The sequence below is a fragment of the Phycodurus eques genome, chromosome 1 (assembly GCF_024500275.1).
Source record: "Phycodurus eques isolate BA_2022a chromosome 1, UOR_Pequ_1.1, whole genome shotgun sequence".
Taxonomy (NCBI): domain Eukaryota; kingdom Metazoa; phylum Chordata; class Actinopteri; order Syngnathiformes; family Syngnathidae; genus Phycodurus; species Phycodurus eques.
In genome coordinates this window covers 41,466,678-41,486,639 of record NC_084525.1, presented here as the reverse complement: position 1 = coordinate 41,486,639, position 19,962 = coordinate 41,466,678, and the positions used below count along the sequence as shown (strand labels likewise).

The 19,962-nt window shown below is 44.5% G+C and overlaps 1 protein-coding gene across 7 annotated transcripts in view; it reads right to left on the bottom strand.

The window, feature by feature from the left end:
- Positions 1–643: 643 nt before the first annotated feature.
- The window catches only part of raph1b (Ras association (RalGDS/AF-6) and pleckstrin homology domains 1b), a 45,530-nt gene continuing 26,211 nt past the window's right edge, over positions 644–19,962 (bottom strand). For 4 of the 7 annotated variants that reach the window (XM_061692216.1, XM_061692209.1, XM_061692232.1 and 1 more), the window contains 16 exons: positions 15,335–15,454; positions 14,980–15,085; positions 14,719–14,898; positions 13,316–13,746; positions 12,636–12,722; positions 9,933–10,007; positions 7,877–7,954; positions 6,791–6,950; positions 6,535–6,656; positions 6,173–6,238; positions 5,955–6,098; positions 5,615–5,725; positions 5,435–5,533; positions 5,215–5,335; positions 4,995–5,131; positions 644–4,738 (listed from right to left, as the gene is read on the bottom strand). In XM_061692216.1, the coding sequence (XP_061548200.1) occupies positions 2,162–4,738; positions 4,995–5,131; positions 5,215–5,335; positions 5,435–5,533; positions 5,615–5,725; positions 5,955–6,098; positions 6,173–6,238; positions 6,535–6,656; positions 6,791–6,950; positions 7,877–7,954; positions 9,933–10,007; positions 12,636–12,722; positions 13,316–13,746; positions 14,719–14,898; positions 14,980–15,085; positions 15,335–15,454 (4,614 nt within the window). In that variant the 3' untranslated portion in view covers positions 644–2,161. Of the gene's footprint in view, positions 4,739–4,994; positions 5,132–5,214; positions 5,336–5,434; positions 5,534–5,614; positions 5,726–5,954; positions 6,099–6,172; positions 6,239–6,534; positions 6,657–6,790; positions 6,951–7,876; positions 7,955–8,216; positions 9,108–9,932; positions 10,008–12,635; positions 12,723–13,315; positions 13,747–14,718; positions 14,899–14,979; positions 15,086–15,334; positions 15,455–19,962 lie in introns of those variants that run through there. The other 3 variants (XM_061692241.1, XM_061692249.1, XM_061692257.1) reach the window with 3 other exon arrangements.

Genomic DNA, 19,962 nt, shown 5'->3' with positions numbered 1-19,962 from the left:
GGAAAAATGTTGTTGTTTTCCAAAGTAAAAGCAGATGTTTTATTTTGATTAAACACAAAGGATAACCAGTCTGCGTTCATGAAAAACTACAAGAATCGGAAAATATCTACTGTTGAGATGCTGAAATCAGAGGATTTGGACAAGTTAAATCTCTTACGTGTGGTACACCAGCACCCAATAGAAAGAATCACTGCCCAAACACACTTAAGTTGTATTTAATTTTTGAGTGCAATACATTTGAATTAAATCTTTAAAAACTGCTTGTTTTTACACATTCATTTAGGTAAAATTGTATTTATTTATTTTTGCAATACATTTGAATTGAATCACCTGAGGACACTTTCTCCTATATTATAAAGCACAGTGTAGCCTACACCAGAAATGACCAGGTGTGCAAAAAAAGGCTGGATGAACGTTGTAGGCTATTAAAAGGCCAGGTAGAACAGATAGTCCGAGACATGGGAAAACCACTAGAGGGCGTTAACGTTCGGCGACAGAACCCGAATGTGTGTGAAGTCGGAATATATTGTTCACCTACACTAAAACAGTCTTATTGTAATATTTACTGTAAAAGACTTACAGGCCATAAATATGAAACAATCACCTAAGCGTCGAGGACACCCTACAAACGAGTCAGGACAAATTCTGGTTTGAACATTTATATTGTGAATTTCGGTTTATAAGCAAGGACAATCAATTTGTAACAATTTAGGCCCCACGAGTACATCAATAATTTACACACAGAACTGTAGCAAAAATCTTGTTAAACTGTGAGATTAAAACAGAAAGTATGCCACAACAATGTTGGGCATAGAATAAAAGCGCATAGCATGTTGAATTGTACGAGCTCAACCAATACCACTCTAATTTTGTCTTTTTCCCCCCCCCATTAGTCACAAGCATTCTTAAAAGAAATTCCAATCTATTTTGTTTTTACTAGTGATGGAAATATAAATGTCATCCTGACACATGTTGAAATGTTGGGACAGCACAAGCACCCTGCTGAAAATGAAGGCATCGCTGCAAGCAGTTAGGCTGAAGACTTTCATGACACCACAAAGAAACCAGTTACAACATACCCACCAATATAAGGGCAACATTCAAGTCGTATGTCCCCCTCACATAACGTAAGTGTTCCGCGACATGATTCGATGCACTGTACAGTATTCTGCGGAGTATACAACTTGTACTTCACGGACAAATCCGGCCTACTTCCTGGATTGTCGTGACGTGACATGACATGACATGACATGACATGACATGACAGGTGCATTGGGGGTCAGGGGGGGGACAGCAAGGGAGCCGCAGCTGCAACAACTGTACATACGGACTAAAAAACAACAACAACCAAAATAGCACTCTTCAACAATTCCCCTCCAATTTTCTTTAGAAGTCCATGGAAAGTTTTGCATTAGAGTATTTCCCCTCCAGTCCGCTGAGCATTTAGAACCCTCCCCCACTGTGCAAGATTTAAAAGAATAAGGCCTCCGTCTTTGCTTTTGTCACGGGATAAGGCCATTTGGAAAGACACCACATTAGAATGTTTTATCAGATTTTAAACTGTATTTTTGACATTGTGTGGATGTGATCATTCACATTTAACTTCCGATAAACATTCCATGAGCACATCTGACCAGACTGCCGTTGAGTCTAAATAAAAACACTTCAATCGATCATTTAAATAATTTCACACAAAAGCAAACAAGCCCTGTTCCACATAGTCCTCTTACTCATGTACTGTACGTGCATTTGCTCAATGCATGTTCATATGTGTCCCATACACTCCAATCACACATGCACTCCCATTTACAGCCTGAACAAGGTCCCTTTTTTTTTTTTTCCCTCCTCCAATACGCAGCAACAGAAGAGGATACTTGGTTTGGTCCAACATGAATCTTGTCATATTTGCCAAATTAATTTGTAATTTACTTCAAATACTTAATGCACAAAATTTATTATTATGAGTTTGGAAGATTTTATACTCAGCTATAAGGTTTAAACTACATGCTAAGAGTCTAAATGTTGATGAAAAGTAAAATCCTGAGCATTTGAAAAATGAACCCTCGTTGACCAAATTCTGAATTAGCTTTTGGTATACACAAAAGCCGTTATTGTTATCCCAAACAGGTAGCAGACTTTTTTCTCTTTCCCAAACGTTTTTTCAACACTCCCCAGTAAGCTTGGTGGCATCCCCCCGTTTTGGTGGTGCAGGTGGGGGTCCTCGTCGTAGCGTTGCATAGCCTGAGATGTTCCCCGACATGTAGCCATCATTTCCTCCATTGCTCTGCTTTCCCTGTTCAAGCAGCAGCTCGGGGGGTGGTGGCGGCAGCGCCATGTCATCCATAGTTCCAGCAGGGTCCATTTTGCCTTGCCTACCCACAGACTTTCGCTTGAGGGTCCGGCTCAGATCCGCAAGGAAGTTGGGCTGGCCTGAGCTTCCCTTAGGTGAGGTGGGTGGAGGGATCTGTGGTGGTGGTGAGAGCGATGGGGGCTCTGGCGTGGTGTTGCTACGGCGCACAAGTGTCGGGGGAGGAGTTTTTTTCAGCGAGCTCTTACCCCAAGTGGAGTTGCTAATAACAGAGACTGGTGGTGGTGGTGGTGGTGGTGGTGGAGGAGGAGGAGGAGGAGGAGGAGCTTGAGGCTGGGGGTTCACCACAGCTACTCTTGGAGGTCCACTACTATGAGAATCACTCCCAGGAGGAGGTGGGAATAGCTCAGACAGTGGCGGTGGAGGAGGGAAGTAGGCACACTCGGCTGGCGGGGAGGGAAAGTCTCTGCCTGACTGCTTTGCCTCGGTCACTTTGGCCTGAAGACCCAAGGGCAGGTTGGCCAAGTTGAGCTTACCCGGTTTTGGGGCTGCACGGGGTCCCCCTGAGGGATCCTTTGACGGAGACCCAGTTGAAGCAGAGGTGGGAGAGTGGGCGGATGAAGGGACGTTGCTCTGTGCCGCAAACTTACTGAGGAGGTTCCTCCTGGATTCTTCGTACGATGCAGAAGAGTTAGACTTGATGCTGGAGTTTCTCTGGGGGGTCGGTGGAGGTTTTTTACCTCCTAGACAGGAGATGCCAGAGTGTGACATCCTCACAGGTGATCCCATATTCCCAGGAGGAAGGGGTGGGGGTGGTGGTGTAGGACAAGAGGCAGGGCCCAATGGAGCCGGTGGTGGAGCAGGAAAACCAGTATTGTTGACTTGAACACTGTCCGGAGGGGGTGGGAATTCTGAATACTGTAGCTGCTGACTGGCAACAGGCTGCCATTTTGGTTTGGACTTGACTGCAGGTGGGGATAGGGGAACTTTGGGGCCCTCCGTGTGATTGGCTGCCTGGGTTGGAGCCCCAGGAAACTGACTTGCGAGCTGTTTCACCAAAGACGAAACGGGGGCCATTCCTGTGGAAACGGGTGACGGCTTACATAGACTGTGCTGCTTGGGCAGAGTCGGCGGAGGTTGGCTGGAAGTGTAGCCTATCTGGAGACTGAACTGCTTCTTGAGGGGTGCAGGTGGAGGAGGGGGTGACGGTGGTGGCAGCCCACCCATGGTGGCCGGAGACGGGGCAGGTGGGAAGGGTGCGACAGGTGACACAGGTTTGGGGGCAGTATGAGGAACAAATCCTGGGGTAAATGATTTGGGTGGTGCTGGCGGAGGAGGTGGGAACTGGGCTGGCACTGGAAGCTGCTGGGAAGGGGGTGGCGGTGGTGGAGGTGGAGGAGCAGGAGGCGGAGAGTCTTCAACTTCTCCGTTTGCAGATAAAAGATCTCGTGGTGGGCTGGGAAACCTCTCTATTAGTGCATGCTTCAGCCCAATTGGATAAGTCGACTGGCTGATGGCACCCGGTGCCGATGGGGGTGGAGGAGGAGGGGGTGGAAATACTCCTCCATTGGTCTGGGGAACCGGAGGCGGCGGGATGAAGGCAGCGAGGGCGTTTGGACTCGGAGGACCGAACTTCAATGCAGCCATGGCAGAACCAGGGGTTGGCATAGATGGTGGCGGTGGAGGAGGAGGTGGAGGCGGGACATTGGTCCTTGCTGCAATGTGATTCACATTTGGTTTGACCTGTACCTTTGCGCTGGGCAGTGTCTGAGATGGGGGAGGTGGCTGGGGATGCATCCTGTGATGACTGCCAGCCTGGTTCTGGTTCTGCAGCCTGGTTATTGTACTGAACTTGTACATGTTGAGAGCTGGAGAGTAGTGCGACATGGCTTGGACTGGGGGTGGGGGTGGTGGCGGTGGAGGAGGGGGAGGGGGAGGTGGTGGAGGAGCTGGCTGTTGCTGGGGGGGAGGCACATGGCTGTAGTTACTCTCGCTGTGTAGTGGCTGTTGGGAGGGCACGACGTAGTTGCTCGCTTTGTGCGACGGCTGGTTGTAGTTTGAGTGTGCGTGTTGAAGTGACGGCGGTGGAGGCATTTGGCTGTAGTTGTTCACAGGGTGCGGCGGCTGTTGGGGGGGCATGTGGCCGTAGCTGCTTGTGGTGTGCGGCTCCTGATGTTGCAGTTGTTGTGGAGGCTGCTGCAAGCGCTGAGGTGACGGCGGCTGCGGGACCTGTTGAGGCGACTGTGGCTTCGGGGGCAGGTGCTGCGCGACTGCCTGTGGTTGAGGCTGTTGGTGGGGATGAGCTTGAGCCTGAGGCTGAGGGTGAGGAGGGGTTGTCGGGGTCGCATGGTCAACTGAATGCTGGCTGTGATGGCGGTGACTGTGCGAAGCATGGGGCAAAGTGGCCCCTCTGGAAGCCTCCATTCGCATCTGTTTCAACAACAATGCGTGTTAGGGTCGGAAGCAAACAAGACACAGAAGCAGACTTTAGCCCCTTACACACTAGCCATCTAAGCCAATTCCCCCCACACACGCACACATTTTTACCGGCTAGCTGTTCTGTGTGTACAGTACCAATGTGAGATGGGGGATTTAAGCTGACAGGCCATGAACGATGAGAAGGTTTAACTGTACTGCACTAATTTACCGGGGATGCAGTGTAAAAGCAGCTTTTGTGAGGTCAAACCTTGGTGTTTTCCTCTAATTGAGTGCCTCTCTTCCAGGCCTCGGAGAAAATGGAGCTCACAACACTCTGGGAGCGACCATGAGAGGACCCTGTGTCCACGCCACTGTCTGAATGGCCTGAATGGTTAGACTGGGATTCTGGCGGCGCAAATAAGGAAGGAAAATAGATTCAGCACTCGAAGTGGATCGCATCTAATTTCGTCATATTGAAAATGACCGACCGTGTATGCTTGCAGAACTGGATCCTGATCGAATGCTGGAGGTAGATAGAGAGGACCAATCGTAGGCTGCCTCTGTTCGTTTCATGGCCTCCTGGTAGTTTACATAGAGCTGCTTCCCATACTGGATACAGAGCACAATCCCAGAGAGGTTACTTTTTTCCCCCGCATTTTGACACAAAAGTGATTTGTATTGGACTGAAACCTGAACTTAGGGGCTTACCTTTGCAATTCTAATTCCATTAACCCACTGGTGCAAGGTCCTGACATCGTCACAGCACAGATATTTAATATATTGTGACTTCTTCTGGATCTGTGGATGCTGCACGACAACAACACTTGTTAGTGCATTTCTTGTAATGAAGAATTCCCGAATAGTGATGGGTACAAAAATTAGGTTTACCTTCAAAGCCAGGCAGTAGTCAGTAGGAGCTTTATATTTGCTGCGATAGTCCTGACCGTAATACACATTAACATGGTCTAGCTGCAAGAAGCACACAAGATCTCTGGATGCCTGCAGAAAAAAAAGGAGATGATATGATGTACAGGTGTTGATTTATGAAGTCTAATATAAGATAGTTACGTCGTGATCTTGGAAGTGCCAGAAATAGAACAAATCTGGATAGAAATTACAATGAGCTCCTAGTCAGGAAATGCCAAAGAGCAGCCTTCATGATTGTGGATCTTGTAAACTAAATTTACATTACTGGTATCTTTGACATGGCGGAACTCAGTTCACTGACCTTGGCTTTGCCTTTCGGGAGATAGTAGATTCCAGAAGCCCTGAGAAGGAAGTAGCGCTTCTTCCATGACTTCTTCCCATCTTCCTTTAGCCACAGGACGCCTTCAATCTCAGGCACTGACACTGAGCCGCCACAGAAGCACTCCTGAAAACGGATGTTGAAATGCTCATTTTTCTCCTTGAGGGAAAGCGTAATTAAGTGGTTGTTAATCATCCTACCTCTAATAAAGCCTCCTTATTTCTGTCAGCCATTTCTGAAGTCTCCTTACGCCCTAACAAATAGTTCTGGAAGTGATGGAGAAGATTAGTTGAGGGGGTCGAAGGAGGGGGCAGTGTTAAATCAGTGAGTGGCTCACTACGTCTTACATTAAATAAATTATTCACATGGACTTACATTACGCTTCGACCTACTTCTGACTCTCCAGCACAAACATGCTCCCTTGTTTGCTCTCTAAGCAACGCAGGCACCACCGAGTACGCATACAATATGTGTCCGGGTCTATAACCTGACAAGGGTATTTAGCATACAACCAATCTCCTCCCTGCTTGCATAGATGTGTGGAGGTGCTATGATCAGGCACCTGAGGGTTCTTGAAGAGAGCATATTTCTCGATGCGCTCAATGAACATGAGCTTGTTGTGACTGTCCCGCGTCCAGTTCAACAGATTCTCCACCAAGTTCTCGTGATCCTCAAAAATACGTTCTGAGGAGAGGAAATGGAAACGCAGCAGTTTTCAGGAGGTTTTGATTTGTTTTCCTCATTATTTAATCACAATTATCCACAAACCATACTCATTTTCCCTCTTCAACAATTTTGATTTGATTCAGTACTCTTACCCATTTGCAGCTCAGTAATGGTTTCCACCAGCGACCAGTCTGGGCTGTAGCCACAATGCGACTTGTCCAGCAGGCTGTCCAGCACCTGCCTGACCGTCTGCCTCTCGTCCACCATCATGGTTTTGGAACTCTCATCTGACATGTGCACCCTGATCACCAGCTGGGAAGATGGATAAGGAGATGAAGACAACTGAGGGTTTATTGCTTGAGCAAAGTCTCCCTCAGTTCATTTCCATGTGACCTAGATATTGGATCCAGCGGAGTGCAGTGGATCATAGGGTTATTGGGTTTGTTGCAAATTCTATGTACATAAGTATTAATGGGTCACAGTGTGACCACTAAAAGACCAACCTTCCAGTAATCTGGTTTTGCATCTAAATCGCACCAAAAGTCGAGTAAGATTAACCCCAACTGAACCCGACGAGCACATGCACGTGCCAAATCCAGCTTTTCACAGCTCGCCCTTGTGTGAAACTGATCAAAGCCCTCAATTGCTTGACCTTCCAATCTCCTCTCACTGATCTCGACACCCAATCAAGTGTGTAGCTTCAAAAGAAACTTGGATGAATGACAACGCTAAGAAAGCTGCAGACATGGGGAGTCTGACTTACATTTGGCACAGGATATACAAGCACCTATAAATTCATTTTTTTTGTGCAGCCACTAAGCCAGAAATAAAGTGAATTCTCACCCCTACTCTGAGAGCAATGTCAAAAGTACAAATACAATTGTAGGATATTTTGTAAAATGCAGACTGTGCTGCACTAATTAACCTTTCTAAGATTTTCTACTGCTACCTGACATAGAAGCAGCTCGTTCAATTGAAGAACCAGTGGAAGAAGAAAATCAGCTTCCAATAAATGGCATTTTTATACGGCGGCATGCACCCTCTCGCTCTCTCTTTGCGACCTCTTGCAGATGCACACTCACAATCAAATGCTGCAATGACCTACTTTCCAGGCTGTGAATGAAGTTCACAAAGAAATGCAGCGAATATGACAAGTGAGCCATATCGACATGAATCAAAGAAGCTTCTGATGGCGAGACCAAGTCAGGAAGTGACACACAAAGGAAGGAGGCTCTTACCTTTTTGACCTGCGCCTCTTTGATTTTCTCCAGGGCCACTCGGATCTTCTCTGCCTTCTGCTTGGCGGCATGTTCTTCCTGAATGGTTCAAACAGGAGCGTGGTTAATAGACTTACTTAGCATTCACACACAATGGAATGGTGGATCTTCGTAACCTTGCGCCATCCTCACCACCTCAGTGATTATTTATCTAATACTAAGAGGGAGACACTGCAATCTGCAATCTTCATTAAATAGTTATGAGCCTTCCACTTAAATGCAACAAGCCTTGGATGTAATGGCTCAAAGAAAATGTAAGGATACATTTTTTTTCTTTCCCCGTTTTGTTTTTTTTACTCACCTGCCCCCGCCAACAAGATGCCATCACCTCCATTGTCCAGATTGCAAACAAAATGCCTCTTTGTGTTGCAAGTGAATAATTGATCAGAAATAAACACTGTAAAGCCAAGTCTCATCGACTGCGACATCAGCCCGTTGCTACCTCAAATATGGCGCTTCATTCGCCGCCTATGGTTCCCCTCTAGATTCTTACGGAGCTGCAGCAGCTCCCTTTGATCCCCGATATGAGGAAAAGCCAACAATACGAGGAGATCCCGGAGAGAGCCACAAGCTTCTGATGAGCGTGGGATCAGTTCAGAAAGCCTTCATGCCCTCCAGTCACAGATAATATTGTGACAAACTTCCAAATGTTTTGTTAAGACAAAAATTGCGCACAGTTAAAAAAACAAAATTGGGCCATACATCTTCCATGGTGTGATGTGAGCAGACGTGCTTAATGACAAGTGCCCACAAAATGAACACAACTTGACTACAAACATAAGGAGGATGCCCCTCCCCCTTCAGTCTCCCTCCCTCTCTCTCTCTCTGATTTCAAAGTGTGCCCAATTGAGGGACACCCACAAAATAGCAGAACGGCTGTTCTGCCAACCCAGTGAGCTCCATTTCCATGACTGTCTTTCTTTTAACCAATCGGGGCACAGGGGTGGGGTACTGTGACCAGGACTAACCTCAGCACTAACACACAAAGACAAGGATTGAGAATTTGGGTGAAGTGTTGAATATTTGAAGTAGTGTGTGTGCATGTTAGTCGGAGGCCGACTTAGGACTGCGCCTCAAGCCTCTTACCTCCTTGACCCAGACTACTGATCACACATGACTGGCTCTAGCACTGTTTGGCTGACGCGTACTGTGCAGCGGCAGGCTTTTATTCACCCTTTAGTGTGTGAAACAAGGTCACGAGGGTTGTGCGGGTTCAACGGACACACTGTACCTTTGCTCCCCTTCACATCTCGCTCTGTCTTCCATTGTTCCTTTGCTGCATCTCTCACTCTCTCACACACACACACACACACACACACACACACACACACACACACACACGCGCGCATGTGCGCACAGACATTTTTTCAGTCCGCACACAATCGAGCCAAATTTAAGCACCAACACAATACAACATATCATTTGTCTTTGGGTTACACAGAGACTACATGACTCATTAAATTCATTCTTATGCACAATTTTGATTCTACTGGTAACAATCAAATAAACATGCACGCATACAAAAACACTTCAGTGGGCATGATGATCTCACTGCAATACGGGCAATATCTACCGCTATGTCTACATTTGACTAGACCCACTTTGCAGATCAGCTGATAAAGAGGTCAATTCATTCCCAAGAAAGAACCCATGAACAAGGCATTGAACCCGTGTCAAACTCAAGGCCAGATCCGGGCCATCACGCCATTTTTCTATGGCCAGGATTAGTCTGGAAAGTTGCATTGCACTGTGTATGTAATTGACAAAGAGGTATAGAGTTAGTAGTTTTGACACCCCTTCATTGATAATCACAAAAAGGTCATGCCTAATCAATGAATGATGGTTGCAACTCTGTTGAATATTAGTACGGTACGCTATGCAAGTGAAAGGTGATTGTGATGTAGGTATCGTTGTGAAAACCACTAGACATCTGTGACGTGCAGAGCAGCAGAAAGAGTGAGCGATAACTCACTATAGCAGAGACAAAAAACAAGCAAGTACTTGAGGGGAAATTCACCTTGGTCAGGAGGTGAGAAGGCTTTCCAGCTATGCTTTTCAGAATAAGTGAGGTTTCTTGGTCCAAATAGGAATGCTTGGGGTGAGAAGAACAAAACATAGCAACAGAGAGGAATAGAAAAATAAAGAAGTCAATGTCTGGTCATTCTTGGAGGGTTAATAATCGTGATACACTACTCGTGAAAAGTTGAGGATAGTCAGCTTTGGGTGAAATTTCAGCATGAACCTAAAATGCACTAATACCTTTCTAGGTTAACTTAAATTGACCTACAATTTTTAATGGACATGTCCAACTGTATAATAGGTCAGTACTTTTTGCATGACTTGCTGTTCGCTAACAAGGAGCTGAACAGCAAAATTCACAACAGGTTTGATCCATGAATAGACCAACAGGTTTCCTAGGATTTCCACTTCTGTGCCGTTCTGTGACTCTTCCAGTCTTTCTGTATGTCTGTTGCAACCTGCAGATGCCACTCTGTGACACTACATTCAGTGGCCACTTCCCTCTAAGAATATCGTGTTTGAGGCCCCGCAATGGTGATGTACTGTTGATCAATTGGTTAGGCATCATCTTAGTCTCATGAGGTCAAAATGTGAACAGCATGATGAAGAGAATGTACTGAGGACTAAATACCAATTCCAATTAAATCAGGAAATGTACTGGTTGCTTCACCTCCTGTGAATTTTGCCGCTCAGCTCCTTATTATAGAACAGCAAGTTGTATAAAAAAAACTGAAACAATTATAGGTTAAAGATATGTATTCAAAAGTTTAGAGGAGGTCAAAGTAAGTTCATCTCTCAAGGTTTTACTCCATATTGGGTTCATCCGTAAATTTCACCAGGAAGCCAATAATCCTTAGCATTTAGTGAGTAGTGTATTTTGCTATGAAGGGTGGAAGTAAGAGTAAACTTTAATAAATGAAAAGGTAGCGCTTCTAGTTACAGTATTAGCTGCAGCAAAGAAGCACTGATTGTGAAGAGCACAACAGATGTACTGAGCTTAACAAATTTATTACCCCATTTCAGTGAACGACCACAAGTTTAACATTTTGATATAAAATAACATTGAATCATTAAAAATAATTCTGTTCAGGAATGCAAGCAAATAACGAACCATATACAGCAGCTGAAATAAATATTTAACACGTCACTACTTTTCTCTCTAAATACACTTCCAAAGGTGCTATTGACCTGAAAATTTCACCAGATGTTGGAAACAACCCAAGTAATCCATACATACAAAAGAAAGTAGAAAAAAGATCAGAAATTAAGTTGTGCGTAAAAATGTGAAATGACACAGGGGAAAAAGTATTGAACACATAAGGGGAGGTGGAAAAGGCATGGATAGCCAAGACACCTAAAATCTATCCATAATCAAACGGTCGGGTGCAGTGTGAGCTGGACGGTGGCCGAAGGTGGGGACCTTGGCGATCCGATCCCCGGCTACAGAAACCGGCTCTCGGGACGTGGAATGTCAGCTTTCTGGTAGGAAAGGAGGATAATGATCCAAAACATATTGCCAAGGAAACTCTCAATTGGTTTCAAAGAAAACAATAAAGCTGCTAGAATGGCCCAGCCAATCACCTGACTTGAATCCAATCGAAAATATATGGAAAGAACTGAAACTTAAAGTCCACGGAACCGTCAAGATTTGAAGACTGCTTGTGTGGCGCAATGGGCCAAAATCATACCAGAGCAATGCGTGTCACTAGTTTCTCCATACAGGAGGCATCTTGAAGCAGTCATTGCAAACACGTTTTTTTTTGTTTTTTGTATTAAATAAATACCAGTTGGCGTGTTCAAAACTTTTTCCCTGTGTCATTTCACATTACTACACACAACATAATTTCTCAGCTAATTTGTTCTACTTTCTTGTATGTATGGATTACTTGGGTCGTTCCCAACATCTGGTGAAATCTTCAGGTCAATAGCGCCTTTGGAAATATATTTGTGGAAAAATGGTGACGTTAAATACTTACTTCAGCCGCTTTATATGTCTACAAGTAATTTGATATTCTTCAATCAAGATTATTTTTTTTGTACATCAGTCAATTTTAAAATTAATGGATAACCAAATTATATTTTTGTTTTACCTATAGCATTAAAAATATTTGTTAAAAAGCCATAAACATTACATTTGGTGATTGTACTGTATAATAAATTCATTTGGTGATTGTACTGTATAATAAATTTGTTAAGCACTTTATTTGTATAAAAGCCATACCATAGGCAGACACAACAATATTAGGTACTGGAAAATCTACTGAGATCACATACAAAAGCTGCAGAAAATATGCTGTCTGTAAAAAGATAATGTTTTAGAGTGTCACTCCCGAGAGATTATTTTAGCAATACCGTAGGTTTCTTATTGTTGTGGTTTGCAGTGACACTACATCATGCTGTTTGAATATTTTGATTAGCTCTGAAATGTCTCTCATTATGATGTATGTTGTGCAGTTCTACACCACAACCATATTAAAAACACGGAAACATCTCCGACAGTATAAATCAAGCCTGCGCATTATAATTCTGAAAGCAGTATATTGGGTACAGCTCTTGTATTGGATCACATTACATTATGCAGGTGTACCTAATATTGTGGCCAGTGAATGTATCTTCAGGCTCAAGTAAAAATATCAGGTCAATAGAATCAAGTTAACGCGCATGCATGCACACACACAAATAGACACACACATGCACTTACAGTGGCCCGATCCACTTCACCCTCTTGTGAGGTGAAGTCAAGGTGCCGCCTGGCCGTTTTACCGTTGGCCCACCGCAGTGTGACATGCTGGAAATGTGCATGTGTGTGGATGAAGATAGAAAACAAATGATGCAAACACACAATATGAACACATGCAAGGTTGGCTGGGATGTCACACTTCACTGAATGAACTGGAACGTACCGTTTCTCACTCCTTACCCTCAACAATTGTATTTTAATTTTATTCTATCTTTTATTTGTTTTAAATGTCTATAAGCTGTTTTTTTTCTTTGTTTTTAAATGATTTTAATCACGTAAAGCACATTGAGTTACCTTGTGTATGAAATGCGCTATATATATTAATTAGCTTTGCTTAAAGGTACACAAGAGAGTGAAAGGAGTCATTCAGGAGCAGTCACGTTTAGAAGATTGCGTCCTTATTAGCAAACTACCCAGAGCAATAACAAAAAATGTGCTGTACTGCAAACACATGCAGCGTCTCACATGCTTTGTAGTTAAACATGCACAATAAGAATCAGATTAGAGCCAATTAGTCAACCGTTTTTCGTCAGCTCTTTGGAAATTAGAGCCTTGATACCTTCAATGACTCAAAATCTGATTATTATTGTAAATGCACACAGACGTGAACACACATTGTTAGTGAACTTTTCATGTCGTACCTCTGTGCTGGTCTGGTTTTGCCTCTGTATGATCGGGCTGCTACTTCCATCAACCTCTCCAACCGTCATCCCTTTATCTATGTCCAGGGAGTCCATACTGGACGCTGACGCACACGCCGAGTTTACACTGGACCGCTGGGATGCAGCCTCCTGTTCGCTGACTGCACCCACTGAGCCCGTCCGCCGATGGTGCCGGCCGCTTCCAGACGAATCAGATGAGGGACGTCGCAACGTCGTGGAGGAGAAAGAGGATGAGGACGATGAGGACGACGAGGATGTCTGACGGGCAGCTTCGTCCATGCTGAGCGAGGCCTTCTCCAGCTGAGAGGTAATGTCATCCAGGGAAATGTTGGAGGCCACCGGGCGCGTGTTGACACTGCTCCCTCGAACCGTGTTGGCCGGAGATGCCCGAGTGCTGCTACTGGCACTTCCTGTTTGAGGATTTGGGCATTTTAAACAATACATATTCTCATTTGGTGCTTTTCTTTACAGAGATGGACAAACCTAGCCAATATGGATTAAAAGACTTGGGACAGACCTTTTGGGTGTCTAACTTTAGCATTAGCTAAAGTGAAACGTCAGGCTCGGTTGGTATTTGTGAATTTATTTAATAAAACTCTCACTGTGGCTTGGGTGACCCCTATCTCACTGGCCTGGAGACTACCGGTAGTTGGCGACACAAGTCGCCCTGGTTGTGGAGACGCCTTTGTGACGTCCCCTGGAGACGAGCCACCACCAAGGAGTCGCGGTGAAATCGAACATGTTCGATTGCATTGGGGATCTTTTGGCAACTCCTCTATATGTTCGCTATAGAGAAAAACCTTTACGTAGCTTAATCTCTTGAAACTGCAAGCAATCGTCACTAAAATGTATATGGACATCTCAACCTATGCCCCACTTCAACCTCAGATATCACGGTCACGTTGTATGGAGACGTCTCCCAGACATCTTCTTAGTGAGTGCGCAACCAATATTTTGGGCTCTCAGGTCCTGGAGTCCTGTGACACCTATGCCAGTGAGATAGGGATATAACCAGTGGAATGCCCGTCATCTTCACTGCATTACTAAGCAACTTGTTAACTTGTGTGGAAATGGCTCAGTAAGGATTATTTATCTAGAAAGTAAAAGTGCCTATTTGTCCTTATGTGAGTATAGTCAAATAGCCACCAATGCCAACTGAACCAAAGACTTGCAGGAGAGTAACTGCACTATAGTCATCACCCCAAAGAAATCTGCGATGCACTGAATCCGCAGTAAGTGAATCGCAATATAGCGAGGGATTACAGTATTTGAAAACAGTGGCCATGTCACAACTGTATTATACCGTACAATTTATATATTGAGAAAAAAACCTAAATTCATAACAATCCTGACTCTCAATTCTTGTAAGTCAACGGGACTACCTCCACTGCTTCCCCCTCCACTGGTGCCTAGGTGCTTGGCGCTGGCACTGCGTCCCCCTGGGGCGCGCTTGCTCTGACTCCGAGAGTTCGGCTTGGAAATTGTACTAAGCTCCTGTTCGATGGTACACAAGTCAGCCATCAGAGCATCCAAGTCTACTGTTTCACCCTGGTTCAGTGCCTCTGCATGAAGAAGAGATAGGTCGCATCAGAGTATTTATCTTGCCTGAAGCAAACTGAACCGTGAATTAGATGAGAGCTCACCATTTATGTTATACATTGAGAACCGGTAGGAGAAGTTGGCAATGTTTGTTTCTTGCCTGAGAGGAGGCTTCTGCAGCGCCTTCTGGGGCCTGCCATCATCCATACCCTAAAAAGAGGATGCATACAATTATTGTGTTTGGGGGGGGGATAAATACATTTAAAAAAACAAATTGGGGCTCAAGACACATTCAGTGATGTCTGTCTGCTTTGTAATCACACATAAGATTGCTCGTATACATAACACAATGGAGGTGGAGTTGCTAGGATACAGAACGTGGCAACAGGAATAGCAGTGTTCAAGTTGCCATGGTTACAGCCCCATTCTTTAAGTGTTTGTGTTAATCTGTGTGTTAACCTGTGTGAGCTTGTCCAACTCCCCTAGCCAGGCTCCAAACATCTTGTCCAGGTCTTGGTCCTCCTTATCACTGTCCTCTTCAGCTCCATGATCCAAATCATCATCTGATACCTGCTCCATCTAGTTGACACACAACCAAAAGGCATAATAGTTATAGTTAATGTAGTTAGTTCAATGCACATGCATATGTACTGGGGGGGAAGCATGCACATAAAAACACACCCAAGCTCAGCACAACCTCCATGACAACCACTCATTCAGCTGTTGTGGCTTAAAGTATCATGAGATGAAATGTTGTTGTGATGAAAGCAGCATCCAAATCATTGTTAGCGGTTATTCATCTACAAATTGCAAGAATCACATGATTCCGCATTACCATGGAGACTGTTATGCCATGCAAAGCAGTGGGGCAGGCAGTGGCAGTTGCAGAGGCAGGCGAAGTGAACTGTCTGCAGCGCCCTGTCTGCAGGTGGTGAGAGGCCTCCCTCGTGTGGAGTCGGAGGGAAATGGTGAAACTGCAGCTGTGTGCCACTTGAGATGCTCAATCATTTCATTATGTTAATTTAAAATTCAACACAATTTCCAACATAAAATTTCATGGCCAGCGCGTCCTTAGTGACAATTCTGACAATTTACAGACCTGAATATAAAACAAACTTAAATCAGAGCCTAAACTAATTTGCAACTGACACCTCTATATTGGATGAGTTATATTTTCTGCACACACAGAGACACTAGGCAGCAGACATTTATCCATCGATTATTCTGTTATAATAAATATAAAGCTTACACAAGTAACTCTAAGGCTATACAACAGTACACAGGACTGCTATCGAGCAGCTCTGATATTGCACTGAGCAATATTGAGTGCTGACATTGCGCACCCCCTTCTTATCATGTGTATTAAGACAGCGTGATGCCATCCACCCTGCGGAATGAACCGCCACGCAAGCTTTCATTGAACAATGTGCTTTTGCAAACTCACAAGGAGACAGGCAGTGACAAGAGTGGTGCTGTGTAAAAACAGTCACATATCATAAAATATTTACCAACAAAATGTCAGCAAAATGTTTCCCGTTGCTCTCATTGTGCTTGTGTCTTGACCCAGGTGCCCAAACAACCTTCCCCAGCACCACCCAACTCGTGGGGGACTTACCCAGGATTACACCACCCGATGATCTTTTTTTCTATATAAGGGTTAGCTTGCGGGTTGTATGGAGACACACTGCCACCGCTGCAAATGAATTAGCTGATAAGACAATGTGTGCAAATACAGTAACTGCCCCGCCACCCCGACCAACAAACCAAAGCAGCCACTCATTGAACTGCAGAATAACTAGGTGCTCATCAAACAGATGACAAATATGTAGCCAAAAACAAGCCAACCAATCTTGCAATTGTATGTGTGTGCATGTAAAATTAGACTGCTCACACGTGGGCCCTAAATGTGGGAAGACCAGGAGAGCAGGATGGCTTGAATCCAACTAACTGTTTGCCAAAATTCTCTGCGGTGCCTCTCTGTGTGCAAATACTCACGTTTAACAGCTGTGTTTAAACAGCAATCAGCCTGCAGTTCTTCAAGACATTTGCTGCTAGATACACACTTACATTCATGAATATGCTAATTCTTTCCAACTGCAATAAGTAAAATAAATAATATTAATTATATTATGTACACACCAACACGGAATATTTATCTAAAAAGACAAAAACAGCAGGTGAGTTGCTGTCATTATAATAGAAATGTGGCCTCAATGGTGTGCGCTAGTGCAGTTGTGAGTGAATTACCACCTGAGCCAGTGCTTTTAAGATTATGGAGTATGACCCAAGGGAGGTGCACGGACGGATGGAAAGCGTGTGTGTCCTAAGGCATCATTGTGAACCAGACAGCTTTGGCCTTTCATTTGCCAATGCTGCAGGGGTCCTGCTCTCTCGTCTGAGCATGACCGGCACTCATCTGTCTCCTGTGACTCCAAGGGTGGCTCAGAGGTCATGTGGTGGGGGGGGACATCAGCGATCACCAGTCCCTCTGTTGCTGAAGTAGTGGTGCTTTGGATAAGCAGCGATGACAAAAGCTGCGAGGCTCCTTAAATCCCATTAAAAAAACTTGCCAGCACAAAGCACATGATAAAAGGAGGTAGGAGAGGAGACGATTTCTATCTTTAGATACTCATCAGAGTGTTGGGACATTTGAAAAGCAGAGCCGTATGTATAGTTTTTGCCTCAGTGTCTGCAAGAAGACCGACTATAGGCTTCAAATTATGCTAAAATTCAGTACTCTGGGATGACCTAAACTACTTAAATGTTCCATACATATACAATTTTTGTGCCTATATGTCGAGAAGAGGGTCAATCAGAGTTTGGAAACAAAGAACTTGCTGACCCCTCTCAGTTTAAGTCACATGACATGAAATAGACTTTAGCGCTAAACAGAATTTGGACGCTTCCAACTCACTGCAAGTAAGCTTTATTTTCTATAGTTCTTGAAGCATTTGTTCTTGCATCAGCCAGAGGCCTGTGGTGGATATTTAGGAAGAGATCAGATGAAAACAAGTGTTAACTAGAATGGCACTCCATATAGAACAGACCTCTGCCACGGCTGAACTGTTAATGAGTTGAGGAAAAAGTGGAGAATCAAATTTGTGTTTTCATTTCATCCATATTTATCAGGCTACTTTCTGATTCATGGAAAGCAAGCCTACCGAACGGCCAGTGGTCCACAAAGCTGACTTCTGTGCACCTGGCATGAGATCAGTTCCCATTCTATGTGCCCAAAAATCCCTTGACTGACTGGCAACCAGTCCAGTGTGTAGTCCAGTTTTAAGGTCAATAAGCTGTAGTTGTACACCGAAATGAAACTTCTTGGCTGAAACAGAAAACCGAAAATGAGGAACCCAAGACCAAAAACCAAAACACCAAATTATTACCATAATTATGATGCATTTAAGGCTATGACTGCAGAGCTGCCAACCTATAGAAATTCATTTCCAGAACAATTTGTCTGAATTTCCATATTTTTAAAATGATGTCAAGAACATTACCGTAGGACCGTTATTGCCATATATTATGTAATAGGTTAAAAATAGTTCTGCATCCTGTTCAATTGCACAACATAATCATTACACTATAATTGTAATCTTTATTAAATTATGGCTTTCATATTTGTTACTTTAATGTATTTATTGCAATGGTGGGCACATTTGAAGCCAAATGTCTTCTCTTGCATGCTATTTCTGGATTTCCTGTATCCACTATTGCTGCTGAAACAAAGCGAATTTCTCCATTGTGGGACTAATAAAGGTTATATTACAGATATATTAAAATGTGCTTTTAAACTTATAGGCCGCATTTCTCAAGTGATGTGCGGCGGCGTACTAATTCATTTCCAGTTCCCGTCCTGTGTGGCTGTCTAGCGTTATTGTGTATTGCAGTATTTTCTCACCAGACACTTTTTAATTTGCCTGGTATTTTGCTCTTCAAAGTAGATTACAGTCCGCTATAACACAGTTCGAGCCTGACCTACAGTCCCCTCCAAAAGCATTGAAACAGCACGGTCAATTCATTTGCTTTTGTTGTATACTGAAGACTAGCTAAGTGACAAACATAATCAAATAAACATAACTTCTCACACTATACTTTTTTGTGCTTGGCAGAGAAATATTAGCAGTGTTGGAAAAGGGTCAGTAGAATATGACATCATGGGTCATATGAAGCCGGCCGGGTACACAACCACTAATAAGTCGATTTTGAGCCCAATTCTACCCTTCCGAGCCATTGCCAAATCGATTATCGGATGCAGGGCTGCCCCACCCAGCGGGCAGTGTAAGCAAAAGCTAAGGGCGCCTGTTTTTAGCAAACTCCATGCAGGCTTTCATGTGTCTTGCACTGAGGAGAGGCTTCCCTTGGGCCATTCTGCCATAAAGCCCCGACTGTTGGAGGGCTGCAGTGATGGTGGACTTTCTAGAACTTTCTCCCATTTCCAGACGGCATCTCTGGAGCTCAGCCACAGTGATCTTTGGGTTCTTCTTTACGTCTCTCACCAAGAAGGCTCTTCTCTCGAGATTGCTCAGTTTGGCCGGACGGCCAGCTCGAGGAAGGGTTCTGGTCTTCCCAAGCAGGCACAGGGAGAACATGCAAACTCCACACAGGCGGGGCCGGGGATTGAACCCCAGACCTCAGAACTGTGAGGCAGACGCTTTAACCAGGTGCTTGCTAGGCACCCATAGCTGAGCACGTTTCGTCCCCTGTCGAGCGACTTTCACTATCCACTGGTCACGTATTCCTTCTTCACTTGGAAGGCCAAAAAAACCCTCTTGCCGCTGCCTGAACCTTTTGTACAACCAAATTCCACACAATAAACCATAGTGACATCGTTGTATCATACGACAACAAATATACAAGGACCGGAACAACAGCATGGAACAATAGCACACAACGCCGAATGAACAGGATGTTTGGCTCGTGTGACGTCACAGCGCCCGATAGAGCTGAAGACCAGACAGTGAGGGATGCAAAAAGCAGAAGGTGCATTCTGCATCATATTTATCGATTTAAGTGCCATATAATCACTTTGAAATGGCAGATGTGGTTTGTAAAGGGGTTCTCGAGTTATCAAGAAAAATGTTAAA